Genomic DNA, 17843 nt, shown 5'->3' with positions numbered 1-17843 from the left:
TTTTCTTTGCCGTGTAGCACTTTTTAGTTTGATGTAGTCCCACTTGTTTATTTTTGCTTTTGTTGCCAAATCAAAAAAAAAAAAAAAAAGTCATTGCCAAGACTGAGTTAAGGGGCTTAACATCTATGTTTTCTTCTAGGAGTTTTATGTTTCAGGTCTTACATTCCTGTCTTTAATCCATTTTGAGTTAATTGTTGTGTATTCTGTAAGACAGTGGCCCAGTTTCAGTATTTCCTATGTGGCCATTCAGTTTTCCCAACACTATTTATTGAAGAGACTTTCCTTTCTCCATTGTATATTCTTGGCTCCTTTGTCATAAGTTATTTGGCATATACGCTTGGGTGTACTTCTGAGCTCTCTGTTCTGTTCCATTGATCCATGTGTCTGTTTTTATGCCAATACCATTCTGTTTTGATTACTCTAGCTTTGTAATATAATTTGAAATCGGGGAGCATGATGCCTCCAGCTTTGTTGCTCTTTTTCAAGACTACTTTGGCTATCTGGTATCTTTTATGGCTGCATACAAATTTTAGGACTGTTTGTTTTATTTCTGTGAAAAATGCCATTGGAATTTTGACAGGGATTACATTGAATCTGTAGATTGCTTTGGGTAGTAGGAACTTTTTAACAACATTAATTTTCCAATCCACAAGAACAAAGTATCTTGCCATTTATTTGGCAATTTCCTTCCATTTCCTTCACCAATGTCTTAGAGTTTTCAGTGTGCAAGTCTTTCACCACCTTGGTTAAGTTTGTTTTTAGGTATTTTATTCTTTTTGATATAAGTGGGGACTGTTTTTTAAAATTTCTCTGATAGTTCATTATTCTCCTATATTTATAATTAATTGTTCGATTCATTTTCACTACAGAGTGGGTATTATCTTATTGCCATTTTACAGATAAGAAAACGGATGCTTACAGACAATAAGTAACTTGCCCAGGTCATACATCTGGTAAGGGAAGGGTCTGGCATTTGAAATGATTCCACTATCCACTACCTCTCCTGTGGTTTTCCAGGGGTCTGGTTCTTATCTTTTCTCCTCCCACTCCATACCTTTAAGCCTTTCACAGAAGTGAATCTGTTAAGAATTTTTGAGTCCGTATCTCCAGATATCCTCAGCAACTTCCTCCCACTCTCAACTGGCCCCACCTTGTCCACTGTACTATTTCTACTCCTCCTGCCTTCCCAGGTGTGACTGCCATCACCACCCATCCAGGTGTCCCCATAAGAGCCTTCCTTCCAGATCATGTTTCCAGTTCTTTCAATTGATCAACAAGAGGAAACTTTCATGATGAAATCACAATAAAAGTCTGATTTTTTTTTATATTCTTTAGATGTATCAAAAATCTAAAAACACAATTTTAAGCTGCTTAGTTCAGACATTTTACAGATTCAGCAAGCATAATGACTCATTTAAAATGAATAACTTTTTATAATTACTCAATTTGTGAGTGTCTCTATATGAATATGTATTTATATGTAACTATACATTTGAGCATGGATTTGGATATAGATAAAGATACAGTTTTTCATACAGATGATATATAGTATTTGGCTGCCTTAATCTTCAGTCTGGAGAATGCTTGTTTGGGTACAGTCAGCCATCAGCAAAAAATCCTATATTACTCATACTATTTCCCATGCGAGCAAGCAAGCACAAATTAAAAAGCTATGAGCTGAAATTGCCATGTAATAACATTCAGTGATATCACTTACTTGCCAATAGTACCTAAGCTGACTTAACCACTCGAAGTCAGAGTCATCACTAACTTTTTTTTTCACAAGTGATGCGAGGACATCCCTAGCATGGACATCCAGCACCACAAGGGCTCCCAGAGTAACACGATTCTGCTTGGACAATTTGCCACGGACCAAAGTCACAATATCATCAATTTGCATGTTACATTTTTCCAAGTATTGCTCAAGAGCCTGAAAGAAAATAAGATATAAATAATGTGATCAGAATTTTTCTGAACAAAAACATTTTGCGCTAGTCTGAATACAGAGTGTTTCTGTACATTTTTTTCCATATGACATGATTTAAAAATAATCGGTTTTTCTTACTACGAAAGTATTAGGTGAGCAAGGCCAGTCTGGCCAGATGCACTGGACACACGTGGTTGCTACGTGTGGTCTACTCACCATCCTTTCCATTCCTATTTCCACTCCTTCTGTCTGCTCTGTGGTTCTGGTGAGCTGTCCATCACCTTGCCCCATCTCCGTGGCAACAAGGGGTGGGAGGAGGTGTGACCCAACCAGAGCCAATCATGGTTCTTCCCAGGAATTGCTATACGAGCAGAGGGAATGAAGCGCCTCTCACTAGCTTTGGTGGATTCAGAGTGTGCCGATAAATAAAGAAATTGAACAGGTCTCCTGGGAGCATGACAGTATAACATATAAGACACTGCAAGCCTTCATCCCCACTGCGGAACCAAGCCCGCCAGAGACAAGCCGAGGGGAAGGACGACGCAAGAGAAGCTGCCGCAGCACCGATGCCCTGAGACCCCGGATTCCAGCTGCCTTGCATTCCACCAGTCCTTTCAGGATGGCTGTGTAAGCTCCCTGAGCTGGTGAGCAGTGCCAGTTCTGAGCACCAGGCTTGCTTTGCGATCGGTTTTTTTGGTGGGGGTAAATCTAATTAGTAAGTCAAAAAAGAGAAGAGGGTTTATGATGAAAATCAAGTTAGAATCAATGAGAACCGCTATGCTTGAGGGAAGGGTCAGTATGCTCCAGCAGGCTGCTGTGGTTGCTGTTCTCCACTCTAATAATATTTAATAAACACTGGGCACCAAGGAGTGCATTCATTCCTTCAGGACCAGGTAACAGGTAGTGATGTAACTACAAGGGAGCATTTCCAAGAATGAGAAAAAGTTTAAAGGACGGGGCTGGAGACTGCAAACTGTTTCTCTAACAGGGACTTTTCTTAGTGCTTGAACAATTTTATCTTTATTTTTAAGGAGGTCATTTTTTCAAAGGTTTGGTGTTTGAACACTGTTGCCTTCATATTATTTACATGATCGGTTGCTATCAATTCTCTTCGTAAGCAGTGAAAGATAAACTTCTGTCCCACCCATGTTTCAATAGACATAAGTGTTTAAATTCTTGGAGCCAATTAGTGAATTTAAGTATGTTAAGCATATAAATTAGTAAGAACCAGTTTGATCCTAAGAACATAAGCCACACCAGTGGGTGCATCTCAGTTTTCTCATCAGTAAAAGTGAGGATCATGTGAGCCTTACTATAGTTCAACAAAAACATAAAATAAAAATTTAATGTTTAGACCTGACAGTACAAATTATATGTCCATAAGAATTTATTACTACACCACAGTAGCAGAATGTTTTTTTCCTATACTAGGAAAGCAGATTTAGAGCGAAAATTTAACTTCAAACTGTGATAAACTGAGTTCTTTAGGAACAATATTATATGAATCAATGATAATTCATATTAGAGAGATAGGGAAAAAAATCATGATATTGATCGCATTTTTGTTACATTTTCTTCCTTGTAAACCATTCTGCACAGTGAGCTAATGAATCTAAAAGGTAACTACTATTATATTCTGCCAAAATAAACCCTATCTGAAACCTAATATTTTTATCATACCTAGATCCTTCTACATATGTAATGATACAATGACTGAAAATCACATCAATATTTGCAATAACCTGAGCTCTGTGATAGCAGTGATTCTTTCATTCATTTTACAGTCCCTGTAAATGCCTCATGCAGACTAGTTCCACAGTCACCATTCGTTGAATAAATAAATCGAACAGGTCTCCTGGGAGCATGACAGTATAACATATAAGACTTTTGTAACATCTAGCTCTTGATTGTGGAACTAGACAAGAGTCTTCTGCTGCTCCACCAAGGTCATCTTCAAAAGTGAACCACACATTCATTCGGGGAAAAAATGATCAACACATACAATACTAAAACATATGCTAGCCTCCCGTGATAAAACTACACGTTAAATTTTTAAAACACCATCAGTGCTATAGAATACTAAAACACGCGCTAGCCTCTCATAATGCTGCTACAGAACTTGAATGGCCTAAACATGGATGAAAGACAAACAGGCACAAGGTGCACAGATAGGGATCAAGGGCATAATGAAACAGGGCAGTCGCAAGCAGATGAATAAGAATTTATTTTTAAGGACACATACAAAGCTTAATTTCATATCATGAAACTTAGCTATGACAGCACCATAAAATGCAACAGAAGAGTGCAGTCTGGCAAGCAACAATAACAGAGGTATAACTTGCTAAGTCTTGCTAAGCTACGGTTTTAGAGGACTTTGAGTCTATGACACTGAATCACCCTCAAGTAGCATGGGTTCTCATTTTGCCTTTCTCTGTGAATGGCTCCATACCTGCAGCATATAACATGAGCAGAAAAAAAAAACTGAATAGACTGATAAATGAGTCAATAAATAACTCAATCTCAGTATCAGTGGATACTGCTGTAAACAAAACAAAACCCCTCTTTTATCTGTATGCAATATGGTAAGAACTCCAGGCAGATAGTTTTGAGCAGAGGACACACTGACATGGGAGTGACCTAAATTGCATGTCGCTCAAGATTCAAATTATGCTTGGGAGATAACTGGAAGCATGAAAAAGATATAGTTTACATTTAATGCTAGATGTCTACTCCTACTGTTTGCAGCTTGCTTGGAGTGAGACCAAAGACTTGACAGAGGAGTAGAGGTTTGATAAACACCACATTTAAACTGAAGAAATTTGGAAGGTGCTTACAAATTTGTCTAATCTGCTCACATTTGCTTCTTTGTTCCCTGCAGACTATGTCGCCAGTGGTGAGTGATAAAGTTGGTATCGTGGTTTGGGGAGCTTACCAGCAAGCAAGGAGGGAGACCCAGGAAGCTACATGTTGCCCCAGTAGCCTACATTGGTGATGGAGGAAACTCCTGTGTGGGGAGGTTGACGAGTGGTAGCTTAAAAGTAAAGAGAGAAGAAAATTCTCTAGACCCACTGAACAAAAAGAAAAATGCATATAGGGCTAGAAGCCAAGAGCCCAGAAGTAAACTTACTGCTGTGAGGGAAACCCCTATTCCCCCATGCCCTGTGTTCCAGGAAGACAGACTTTTTCTGGGAAAACCCTGACTTCCTGCCCTATACCCTCATTCCTTTCCATAGGAAAGAAATAAATGACCCGTTGGTAAGTTTGGCAGAACTAAGCATGTGTCACTCAGCTCCTTTCTCTATGGGATCTGCCTGCTTACAGAGAACATTAGTCTCTCTCAAACCTCAACACTATCAGCATTCAACAGTACCTTAAAGACAATAATACCAAACTCCATGTCAAAAATATATTTAAAATTCATGATTTTAGGGCGCCTGGGTGGCTCAGTTGGTTAAGCGACTGCCTTCGGCTCAGGTCATAATCCTGGAGTCCCAGGATCGAGTCCACATCGGGCTCCCTGCTCGGCAGGGAGTCTGCTTCTCCCTCTGACCCTCCCCCCTCTCATGCTCTCTCTCTATCTCATTCTCTCTCTCAAATAAATAAATAAAATCTTTAAAAAAAAAATTCATGATTTTAAACAAAAGAACTATGACTACTACATTCCAATTGGTGCATCGGTCAACTTATATTCCTATCTCAAGGATAAGAATGTTGTATTAAATATGGTTTCTGTTGTTAATTATTAACAGCAATCCAATTAATATTATTAAATTAGTATGCCTAATATATTACAATATTTAAAATTAAGCATCACTCAAAATATCAATAATTATTATTTAAAATCAATGCATTAAGAATAAAAATGAAAATAGTCAAAATAATTCAACCAATATCTTGTCTTCATAGGGTGGTTTTACTCAAGGCATAAAAGAAAGTTATGTTATTTTTCCTTCTAATCTTTCTGACTTTAGGAAGTTTCTTAGTTCTATTACCATTCTATTTTTAAAGGTACAAAAATGTATGTAATAACAGGATTGAGACTCAAGTACCCTTTTAAGGGTTTTAAGAGGATTGTCTTTATTTTGTTTTTTATAATTAGTGTATTCCAGCAATAGTACTAGTTGAAAAAATGCTGAAAAACCTGGGGGTAATAAAGCTTACCTCTTGTCCCGTTGAAATAGCTGTTTGTACTTCCATCGTCCAAAAGATTTGAGATACACAGAGCACTGTCTGTCCTGGCCAATCTCTCACCCAGTTAATTCGCATATTTTGTGTATAGGCAAGCAATGCAGCTCTGATTACCTAATTGGAAAAAAAATGCTAAAGATTGTTTCACAGTTTACTTGAATGAGCTATACAATGAGGAGCTAACCTCCTAAACAGATTAATTCATACTGTTCAACTTTTTACATCTTAGCCAATTATGAAGACTCAAAGCATTGGTGAGACTATTTAAATTCAAGTTTATCCATATGCCTGTGAGCGAAAAAATACATAGCATTTTATTTTGTTGATACGTGATCAATTTGTGTGAACCACATTACATCAAATATTCATTTGACCAGTTCTAGCCACAGATATCCTACATATATTTAGATGGATCAAGCACAAGCAATTTTATTGTGAAATACATTTAAGCCATTCCAAAATGAGATCTGTCAAATCCATAGACAATAATTTTCTTTGAACTTCATCAGATCCCCATTCAGCCATGGGCTCATGTACACATGCACACTCAGGCAAACCACACAACTCCTCTCAAGTTCCTCCTGTGTTTCCAGAGTTCACTTCTTCTCAGTCTGTAGATAGATGCCCAAGGCAATGATGACAAGCACAAGTGTATAATTCATTTATGGAGAGTTGAGTACCAGGAAAGTCAGGAAGTCTTATTTATGCTCTTTGCTACATGTTTTATGTCAAATTCATGTACTTCTCCTGCATACATTTTCAGTGGATTGACATATCCACTTTTTCCACCAGCCATCAGTGAGAAACATTCTAATCTTTTATATGTATCAACGAAAATAGTAATGTTGCCTGTGAGGTGATACCCACTTTAATGTTTGATTTCAGAAAAGACTGTCAAAATTAGATTTTTCTGAGAAATACATAAAGGATGTATGAACCTTTCTGGATTTCTAGTCTAGCTAGATATTTATGGAGCTGAACAGAGATGAAGGGCAGTGTTGGCTATTGATAACAAAGGAAATTTCAAAGGCCAGAAGGAGCCACAGAAAGGGCAGGTGAAAATGAGCAACTGAGAGATGGGAGGAACACAGAAAATAGAAGATACTGGACAAAATGTCAGGATGGAGTAAATACATGTTCTAGAAGGACAGTGTGGAAAGAACAAGAGGAAGACATTAAAATCTAAATCACAATTTCTACATAGTTGGATGAGGAGAAATATGATTATGAAAAGTTGTTTATTATTGTATGTAAAATAGATCTATGTGTGCCATATGTAAATATATGTGTATATATAGATATATAAATTTTGGAAGTGACATACACATGATAATCTAGTAAGATAAAGGGGCAAACATGCCAAGAACATGACTTTTTTATTATTTACAAATGACCCCAAATTCACTTAAGCACGCAATAGCCTTTCGAGCATACAAATGCATACAGTAAAACATAGCAACACACATATTTCTATTTGTAGTACTTTATATTGCATTTGAGTAACACATTTCAGTAACACAAACTTACGCATAAACATTTGGGGAAGATATTTCCTACACAATTCCTTGCCATTCCATCTAAACACTCTGAAATGGCAACCAAAATACCTTCTCTAAGCACTTTGACAAAAAAAAAAATTTAAAAATAGTTGTAATAGTATTAGACAGGTCTAAAACAATGAGTTATCACTGTATATATCAATTAACAAACCATATATCCAAGGCTGCTAAGTAGTGGTCAAAGTGGATTCATTTACATTGCTTACAACTACATAAATGGGAATCTTATTTGTCAATATGTCTCAAGGCCTATGAAATCTCATCTTTTTGACCTAGTGATCCTATAAATAAGAAGTTATCATAAGAAATAATTCAATCAAAGAAACCAGCTATATCTATATGGATATTTAATCCACTGTAGGGAGAAATGAAAAACTGTCCAAATAACTTTACATCTACTTAAAAACTATTATGAAGGCAGATATTAAAACTATATTTAAGAAGAGAAAGCACTCAGACACATGATATCCACTGAACATTTAGATTCTAAGGAATTTTTTTAATAATGTGTGAGAGAATCTGAAAAATCAATGAAAACTGTTGTTGATTAGGACATCATGCCATATTTCCTTCTCATTCCTGCTCTCCTGATCCCCAACTCAATCATGATTTTATTCTTGATGAAGAACTTGAATGCTAAGTCCACATTATAGTGAAAAAATGAATTTAAGTGCTCAGTTAATCTGTATTTGTTGCCATGACTTGAAATTTTCTACTAAAAAATATAATTACGAACAACTAAGTTGATGTTTTATGAGATATGGAAAATATGAAGTGACTGTTATAGGAAGTATTTGTGATTTTCTAACATTTTGGTATATTTTTTGTATATACACGGAACAAAAAGATTCATTATAGAAACATACATGTCAAAGAGATTGATGTGAAACTGTAGAGAGATGCATCCAAGGCAAGACTAAACACAGACTCTGTAGAACAAGGTGTGTTTAATTAATGATGAAAGAACTAGCATGTGGCTGCAAAAAATGGGACTTAGGACTAAAACCCAAGTTTTCTATAGTATCAATGGTATTTTGTCCCACTTTTCAAGTGAGTCCCCAGGAAATTAATTTCATAGACCATATATTTGTCTTTAAGCCACCTGTTACAATTGAACTGGTAATTCATGACTCAGTTTCTGTCTAAAGAAAACAGTGCATTTATTAACAATACATTTTTTATATAATCTCTACCCCCAACATGGGGCTCAAACTCAGGTCCCCGAGAGCCAGAGTCACACACTTTGCCAACTGAGACACAGATGCCCCCAAAGATACATTAATATTCTCAATCTTTACTAGAAATAATGATAAACACAGCCAAGTACCTTGTGGATGGATTTAATCATGACTCTCTCTAATTCAACCAACCACTTCTCCACTTGACCTCTGGCTTTGGCCGTTGAAATGGTCTCTGTGAGTTCCACAACCTCTCCTTCACTACTCTTCATGTGAGTAATGTCTAACATTTCTGTAAATTCTACTTTTGCAATTCCTTCAAAACATTTCTTCAAGTGAGGTTGCACCCTGTCAGGGGAAAAATGTTTAATAGAATTGATCAAAGCAATTCCTTAACTCTCAGTGTTCTTTGTATACCAATCTTCATCCACAATTTATAAATGTGCATTATGTGTTAGGCCCCTACTCAGTGCTGCTAGGGATGAAACACTGAGGGGGAACAAAAGACATGATCCCTGCCTGTATGGGTTACACAGTCCAGTAGGAGGTCATCATTAATTGAATAATCACAAAAAGATCTGTCAAACTATAATTATAATAAGAGCTACAGAGGAGACACCCGTGAGGTTTTGTTTCCAACACAATGAATTGAAAGATGTTAAAAGTAACATAAGGAGCAAATCAATCTTGACTAATAGATCATACACTAATTGGAAGAATCTTCAAATGCACAAAACTAGCTTTTTCAACTGGGATCTTCAGAGACTGCTTACAAATCATGAACTAAGTTCAGCACTTTACATACCTCACAATTCGCTAAGTCAACTGCTTTGAAGGTTTTCAACTATAGTCATTGTAATATAGATGGGAGGGGCTGAAGCCCTCATTTTTGGCACATTACCAATAACCAATTGAACTCATCTTTCAATAGGCAATGAAGAAGCGGAATGTAAAAATTCAGATGGAAATCTGAGCCTAAATTTATCTTTTTGTCTGGATTACTTGTCTCCTACTTTGAAGGCACAAGGCACAAAACTAACAAATTTAATAAATATCCATTCACTGTTTGTTATATACTAGACATACACATTCTTCTAAGGAATTGGGAATCAGCACTGGAAAAAAAAAAAGTCAAAAATCTCAGCCATCATGAAGCTTATATTCTGCTAGAGGAAATCAGACAGTAAACAAATAAGTACATTATAGAGTATGCCCAGATGATAAAAAAAGATGCCAAAGGAAAAGAGGGCAGAGAAGATAATCCAGGAAAGGTGGCTAGGAAGGGCTGGAACAGTTGCCATTAAATATAGCGGTCAGGGAAAGTCTTCCTGAGGGGCAGACATTTGAGCAGGTTTCCACAAAAATCTAGAGGAGGTAAAAGAAGTCATGGATATTTAGATAAGGAGCATCTTATGCAAAGAGGACAGTACACCAAGGGAGGAGGCTGCCCCTTTTATAGTGGAATTGGAAGGACTATAACAGAATGAACAAGAAAACAGTGGGAGATAAATAGGAAGGATAATGAGAGACCACCTGCATGGGTCATTGCAAGCCACTATAAGAGTAATGTGCTCTGAAAAATCTGTAAGAGAAAATAAAGTATGAAATCCTCCCCCAAGATGCATCACATTTGGAAAAATATCCTTCAATGATATTATGTTTTTAATAATTACATTGATTACTGATAATATTTAGAATATTCTTGAACATAATTATACACATTTACATTCTGCCTTATTTTAAAAAATTAAATTTAAGCAGATAAATTTAGCTGTGTGTTATATATGTAAGTTACTTACCTAGTGGGATCTTTAGTCTCAGACAGTATCTCAAGAAGTTCATCATTAGACAAGAAAAAGAATCTGGGGAAGAAAAGACGTTTCTTTTCCAAATATTCATTAAGTCCTTTAAGAATGAGTTCCAAAAGTTCATTTGATTTTTTCAGCCTTTCCAGCATTCTCTCAATAGTTACAACTTGTAGAACATGTCTGTCCTAAAAATTAAAAACACCCAACTCAAAAATATTAGGTACTAGCTTTATTTGTATTCATATTATATCTGAGATTATATGTTTTTAATTGAACAAAGGTTAACCAAAATTTAAGTGAATATTTATTTTTTAAAAGTAGTCTCGCATATTCTAGATCTAACTAGCCTTTTTAATTAGTAAGAGTCCTGTTGACTTGAACCATAGTGATAATGCTCAAGTTTCTCATTCTAAGTTGGAAAGTGTGAGAAACCAAAAATGAGCGTGAGTGAGAGAAGAAGACAGGAAGGGAAGGGAGGGGAGGGGAGGAGGGTGTAGAGGAGGGAAGTGGGAAGGAGGGTGAGTAGGAGGGTGAGCACCCATCCACAGGGCTGGGGCAAGAACAGGGGACTCACAGGAAGGATGGGAGAAACAAAATAACAGTATGAGATATGTTTGTCTTTTATTCTTTGAGAAAAAGTATTCTAAAATGATAAATCATCATTATTTCAGATATTGTTATCAGTAATAAAATAACACAATCCCTGTTTTATAACAGTAGATAAAAATGTAAGCATTTGGGGGTGAAGAAAGGAGTTTTTGATAAAAATCTTACATTGCAATGAAAAGTATTTGGCACTACACTGTAACACTGCTTGCTGAAGGACTTAAGTTCCAGCTATATTCTTCCTGAACTCTCTAGAAGCTAAGACTGTTCTACCGTTAAGGCATGGATTTCGGAAAACTTTATCACAGAAAAGTGCCACTGTGAGCTGTTTGGTTTAAAGTTTTTCAAACACGGTCAAGTATTTAAAAGAGCTTTCTTTTATGCTGTGGGACGCAAAATAAGAATTAGAACCAAAAGGTGGTCTTAAGAACTGATATTTTTAAAGAGTAAGTAGTTTCTTGATTTATCAAAATATCTGCATAAATAACCACTGGGTTTATGAAAATCTTTAGGAACACATTTTTAAAATACAATCTAGATATCGTTGAAATAAAATTCTTTTTACTTCTTTTTCTTTAACACCTGATTGATATCATCTAGGTCTAGTCTTGGTCTTTTAATTCCAAACTCAGGGATCACCACTGACAACAATGACAAATAATAAAAGTTCTTTACTAAGTAAGCATCAATATGTTAGAAAAAGGGCTAAAACACATTGGATATATTAACCGCCGGACCAAATAATAGTGAGAAGACGCTAGTATATTTATTAATATAAGTACCAGGGCATTGTAGAAAATTTATAGATATTAAGAGAAGGTTGTTAAAAAAATTGAATATGGAATTTCAAGATTAACTTATTTAGCTTACTTGTGGCACTCAGCCATAACTAAGAGATCAACCAAAAATGTCAGTTGTAAATTGTTCTATACAGAAATTTTATACTCCTGCAGGACTCTCTAAAATGTTTTTGTTAATATACTTGGAATGCAGCTGAAAGAGAAGTTACACTTTTCTGCTTTGTTTTGAATTTTAACAATGTAACTTGGAAACACAGCAATTTAATCAAATAATATAATTATCATTAATACCTGTTTTCTCAATAAAACAGGTTCACATGAAGTATGTAACATATCATTTTATTCTCTTCAAAGAGACAATTTTAAAAAGACATTTTCTTTCCTAACAGTTTTATGTTTAAATAAACATTTGTTTAAAACGCATGTAAGAAGAAGCATGACAAAGACTCAGGTCATAATTTAAATGTGCAATTCATCCAATAAAGAAAGGATAGAGGAGTACTCCGGTACTCCTAAATCCCAAAACCAAAATGATGCTCTCAGAGTGCCACCTTCTGGTAACATATGCCTTTCCTTGTTAGAAAAAAAATAAACCAAAAAAGCTGAACAGTTGCTAATAAATGTGAAAAATTCCTTTCACAAATTAACAAGATTTGTTTCATTCTCAGCCAAAGAATTTCTTGCAATATTGCGATCTTGGATCTGAGGTTTGAAAGCTAAAGAAAAATTCAGCTATTTAAAACAACAGGTCATGTTTCTCTCCCTAAATACTACAATTACAAAAGAAATACCTCTGGAAGCACTTAACATTTAAGTAAAAAATTTTTATTGGATTCCTGAGGTCAAACCTATTTAGACAGATTAGCCCAATGACTGAGAAAAATGTGAGAGCTCTAAATGAACAAAGGCAATAATCTATGTACCTTTGTATGTGGACTTAAGAAAAAATAAATAAAAGTAATCATCTCATTCCTAGAAACTAAAGTACCTTCACTTTCTTCCTGTGAGAAAGTGACCATAACAAAGACTGCATCAGATAAAGGAAAGCGTAGACCTGGTTCCTAAATCCCAAGGCTACTTACTACCTGTGTGACCTTGGGTCATTTATTTAACTGGAGTCTCTGTTTTCTTATCTCTAAAATGGGAATAAGAGGCCTCTTCCAAAGTTATGAGGACCAAACTAGATAAAATATTTGAAGAATCTAATATGGTATAAGCATAAGAAGCACATATACCTGTAACTACCCTTTATTTTCTCTTCCGTCACTGTCTGTTGAAGAGACAGACAGAAAGATGCTCCTGGGGGTGGGGCGGAGTGGGGCAGGGTGGGTGGATGGAAGGAATGAGGAGTTACTTCGCTCCCTCAGTTTCACGGAGTTAAAATGAACAGTTTATAATCTGCCACTCTTCAGGGAAGCTATTTATCATTGTAAAATAAAACTGGCTTTAAGTCCCTTTAAGTAGTGCCATAAGATCTTGCTCTGCAGAAGGCATTCCATCAGTATTTGTTGAACGCTTGAGCGAATGCAGGATGAGGCAAGCATGTAGACACACAGAGCAACCCAAGGAAAGTACAAGCCTCCATCGTGCACCAGGATGGAACTTATGATCTGTGTTCTCAGGACATAACAATAGATGTTCTAATAGGAAACTACTAGAAATTTGAAATTTAATATGACTCCCTTGACACTTTAATTACTTTCTGTCTCCTGGAGGGGAAGAAAAGGAATTATTAACTGTCATATACATATATATATATATGTTTGGTTAAAGGAATAATTCTACAAATTGTATGGGTCTTCTTTTGCTTCACAAGTATTACTACTCTCAGCAGCTCAAGTGACAATCTACTGGGTGATTTACATTTTTAAACCAAATCCCTGTGATATCAGGGGCCCAAAACTTGCATTTGGGTATATAGAGAAAGCATTCTAATTACTGCCGCCAGGAAGCTTCACAGAAAGCAGAGTTTCATACACTTAATGGAATTAAGCTCAAGCCAGTTTAGTAAACTTCCACAACCATAAACTTCCTAATCAGAAATCCCTGGACAACAGAAAACTTGTAAGATACTCATTAAACCTTTTAAGCACTAAGAGAGAAAATGTGGATTCACAGAATGGACCTTGGGATACATTGCCTTGCATATCTTTCAGGTTTCTGCCAAGGCTTCTGGCAAAGGAGGCTCAGCGGTATGAGGGTCAGACTACCTAGAGTCAATCAAACCAATCCAAATGTCCCCATTTCCAGTTCTCACCATCCTACTCTTTCCTGGTAAGTAATCTACCTTTCATATAACAGATCTGGCAAGGCTACAAATTAAATTACATTATAATTCGCCAACCCACAGAATCAGACTCTATTGCTCATTTTTGGCTATGTCAAACTTGTAGCAAGGAGAAATAAGAGGCTCTTTGAGGGCAGTCACAGAAGCTCCTTAGTCTTCTGACCATGCTTTGAGTAGAGTTTTAAATTCTGAATTAAGCTGTATCATTCTTTAATTTCTCCAGTGCTTTTAAAAGAATTCAGCCCATCTCATATCCCCTTTATCTCAAATTCCTACCGTGCTGATTCCAGCAGCCACTTGGTCCACCAAAGCATTACCTATAAAATAGACTCTTCATTCCAGGAGACCAAGAGCATAATTTAAGTGATTTTTGTACTGCATGCCAGGAACCACCAGGGCTCCATCTTCAAATGGTAACTAGATTTTTCCCATCCTAAAACCCAGCTGGGTCCTATAAAAAATCCTAGTTCCATCTTTGAGGTGTTCACACATTTATTCAGAATTCAGTGCAGAATAGAATCCTTCTAGGTACACTAAGCAAAAAAAGATACTTAATGTAGGGAATGAAGCGATTACAAAAATCATTAGAAGGTCTGGGGGAGCACATTTCAGGAGAGACTCCTGAAACACTGTGAGGCTGACCTTCCAGGAGTGTCTCTACCCCTGCCCCAATCAGGACAGGATACCACCACGAGCACTACTGCATTCAAGGACACACTATGGTGACTGTGAATCTAGGGCTCAGAAAGCCACCATCATCACTGCCTCTAAATACCTATAAAACTGATGACCAGACATTGAAGTCTTGCTGGAAAAGAAAAAAAAAGAAGTCTTGCGCTCATCATCTTGCCTGACAGCAGAAATACCTAAAATGGCAACAAGATGGCTTCAATTTCACTTACGCTTTCCAAATCCCAAGTGAGTGTTTATAGTTGTCTAAATCTCATTCACTGCCAAAAACTAGATGCTAGGGAGTCTGAGGGAGGTGATTTTTAGCTTTCCAGCTCACTAGAAAGAAGGGAGATATGTGGTGCCAAGTGATCATATTTACTATAGTAAAGAGAAAGAAAGAAAAAAAAGAATCGACTCCTAAGTTTTTCGCCTGAGCAACCAAGGGAATGGTACTTATGTGTACTAAGATGGGGTTAGACTACCAGAGGAAAAGTTTTGGGGAGAAGTTCGAGAGTGCATTCTTCTGCCTGTATGGACTACAAACGAAGACTTGTAAGGGTCAAAAGTTTGAAAGTGAGTGCAGTATACATGAAGAAAGATTATTCACTTCTTTCACCTCCAAACGGTAGGCAGTTAACTGGTTTCCATCCCTGAATCTTAAGGAGGTGGGCCAAGAGAATCCTTAGAAATGTTTTCAAGTGTCTGCAAAGAGAGGAAGCTAACATCTCTCCCAACTGAAAGTCTGCTCCAGTGTGACCAGAGCAGGAAAAGAACCGCAGGAGAAGATGGTGTGGTGGAATGACCAGTTGAAGGAGGGGTGCTCAAGGCCACCACAAGGTACAGATGATGGATCCCACCTTTCTGCAAGCCCCAGACGAAATTAAGGGCTACTGACTTGTGAAATACTGCTATAGCCTGGGGCAGAGACACACATATGAGAAAAATGCGGCAGTAACCACCACTGAAAGGTCAGGTTGAAGATGCAGCCAAATCTCACAGAGGATGTCAAACCTGGGAGATGCTGCTCATGATAGGATCTCTTACCAGACAGAGCTTGTTGGAAGCTTCACCTGTCCATACTGAGTCAATTTGTGGACTTCACCTGTCCACAACTTATCTAAAAGCTAGGCCAGTTGTGATGACCAAAAGTAAAAGTATAGTGACTGCCTGGACTCCACTGACAGGAGGCTGGCCATCGTATGACCTCCAACAAAAAGGACAGCCAATTTGACTGGATCAGTTATATCAGTAAATCCTCTCTCGTTCTTGCCCTCTTCCTATCTTTCTCCTCCCACTCCCTCCTTCTCTTTGTCTCAGCACCCATCAATAAGCGCAGGAAGGAGAGAAGTAGTGTGGGAGGGCAGTCCCCACATCTCCCCAACACTGGAAACTCCGCTTTACCTACCCTGTGCAAAGGAGAAGAGCTCAGGGTAGAACATGAGACTGAGGTTTTGAAATAGGTACAGCTAAGTCTTTATAGGCAAAACTATCTTAATAGTGATTGAAAAATTCTGGAATTAGATTGAATGGTCAATAATGGAGCCTCTCCTAGTGAGATAGGATCTTTGGTAGTAGGTTTCAGAATATTAAATTATCTTTCACATTCTCTATTTAACCTCCGAGTCTTTTCTCTTGCCTAGTTCTAAAAGAACCTTTGTTAGGAATCCCTCAGATGGAAATTGATGGCTTTTTGTATCAAACACTTAATTCAGTGGTGTCTCTACTACACAGGTCATCTCATTAGCCTTCCTGAGAAAATATGGACTTAGGTTTATTTTCAAAGCTTTGGGGAATATGAACAAAAGCTGTCCTGCATACTAATATATTGAGAAAAAGAAAATGTAAAACCAGTTCAGGAAGACAATCAGGTCTTACAGCAAGAGTAAAGGAAGTGTCACCCAAAAGAAACTGCTTATTTGGGATCAAGAGTAAGTAATGTTTTTTTTGTTTTGTTTTGTCTGTTTTTCTTTTAAATATGGTGTTTTATTAGTTTCAGGTGTACTTGTTTGTTTTTTAAGATTTATTTATTTTAGAGAGGGGAGAGAGGGGCAGAGGGAAAGGGAGAATCTTTAAGGAGACTCCACAATGATCATGGAACCCAGCTCAGGGCTCAATCCCATGACCCTGAGATCATGACCTGAGCTGAAACCAAGAGTCAGACGCTCAACCGACTGTGCCCTCCAGGTGTCCCTGTTTTTTAATTCAGCAGTTTGATAGAATTGAAGATCTGTCTCCTTAATTTACTAGCCCCAGCATAGCTGCCCTTTTTCTAGGTACTAAAATACCTATAAAATTTCCTTAGCAATAAGGGATTTTGAAGAGTATTTTGATCAAATACCAAAAAAAGAGTGTATTTTTTAATTTTAAAAATTATCTTAACTAGGAAAATACAAACATCTACTTTTTGTTTTGAACAACCAAAAAAATTCTCCTTCATCCTTTTCAAAGTGAAAATGTGTACATGTTGTAAGGGTTTTGCCCTTTTGTAAGGAAATGATATACAAAAGGCTAAATTTTTAAAATAAAATAGAGATGATTAAATGTATTACAAAGTGACTCACCAATAGGTCCTTTAAATATAGAATTCCAGTGTGATTAATTTTACAGAAGTTTGGTTTATACAGAGGTATGTTTCAAGTATTACTACATAAAATGAAGTAAACTTATTAAACCCATGTCTATCATTCTGAATATTTTTCCTAGCAAGTCATATAGTTGATGTTGAAACAGTATTATCCATATTTAGGATTATAGTCACAACTTTCAAAGTTTAAATGATAACAATATGTGTATTTCTATTTTAGGGTAGGAAAATTTT

At 36.7% G+C, this 17843-nt stretch overlaps 1 protein-coding gene across 1 annotated transcript in view; it reads right to left on the bottom strand.

Annotated features, from left to right (window-relative positions):
• DNAH7 (dynein axonemal heavy chain 7) overlaps positions 1–17843 on the bottom strand; it is a 260241-nt gene that overhangs the window by 170787 nt on the left and 71611 nt on the right. The window contains exons 21-24 of the mRNA XM_081815321.1: positions 10652–10845; positions 9002–9200; positions 6089–6229; positions 1718–1930 (exon numbers count right to left, since the gene is read on the bottom strand). Of these exons, the coding sequence (XP_081671447.1) occupies positions 1718–1930; positions 6089–6229; positions 9002–9200; positions 10652–10845 (747 nt within the window). The remainder of the gene's footprint in view (positions 1–1717; positions 1931–6088; positions 6230–9001; positions 9201–10651; positions 10846–17843) is intronic.

This window comes from Leptonychotes weddellii, chromosome 3 (genome assembly GCF_054177405.1).
Source record: "Leptonychotes weddellii isolate Sample4059 chromosome 3, ASM5417740v2, whole genome shotgun sequence".
Lineage (NCBI taxonomy): Eukaryota > Metazoa > Chordata > Mammalia > Carnivora > Phocidae > Leptonychotes > Leptonychotes weddellii.
Note: the sequence above shows the minus strand (reverse complement) of the source record. Positions and strands in the feature narration are given on the sequence as shown.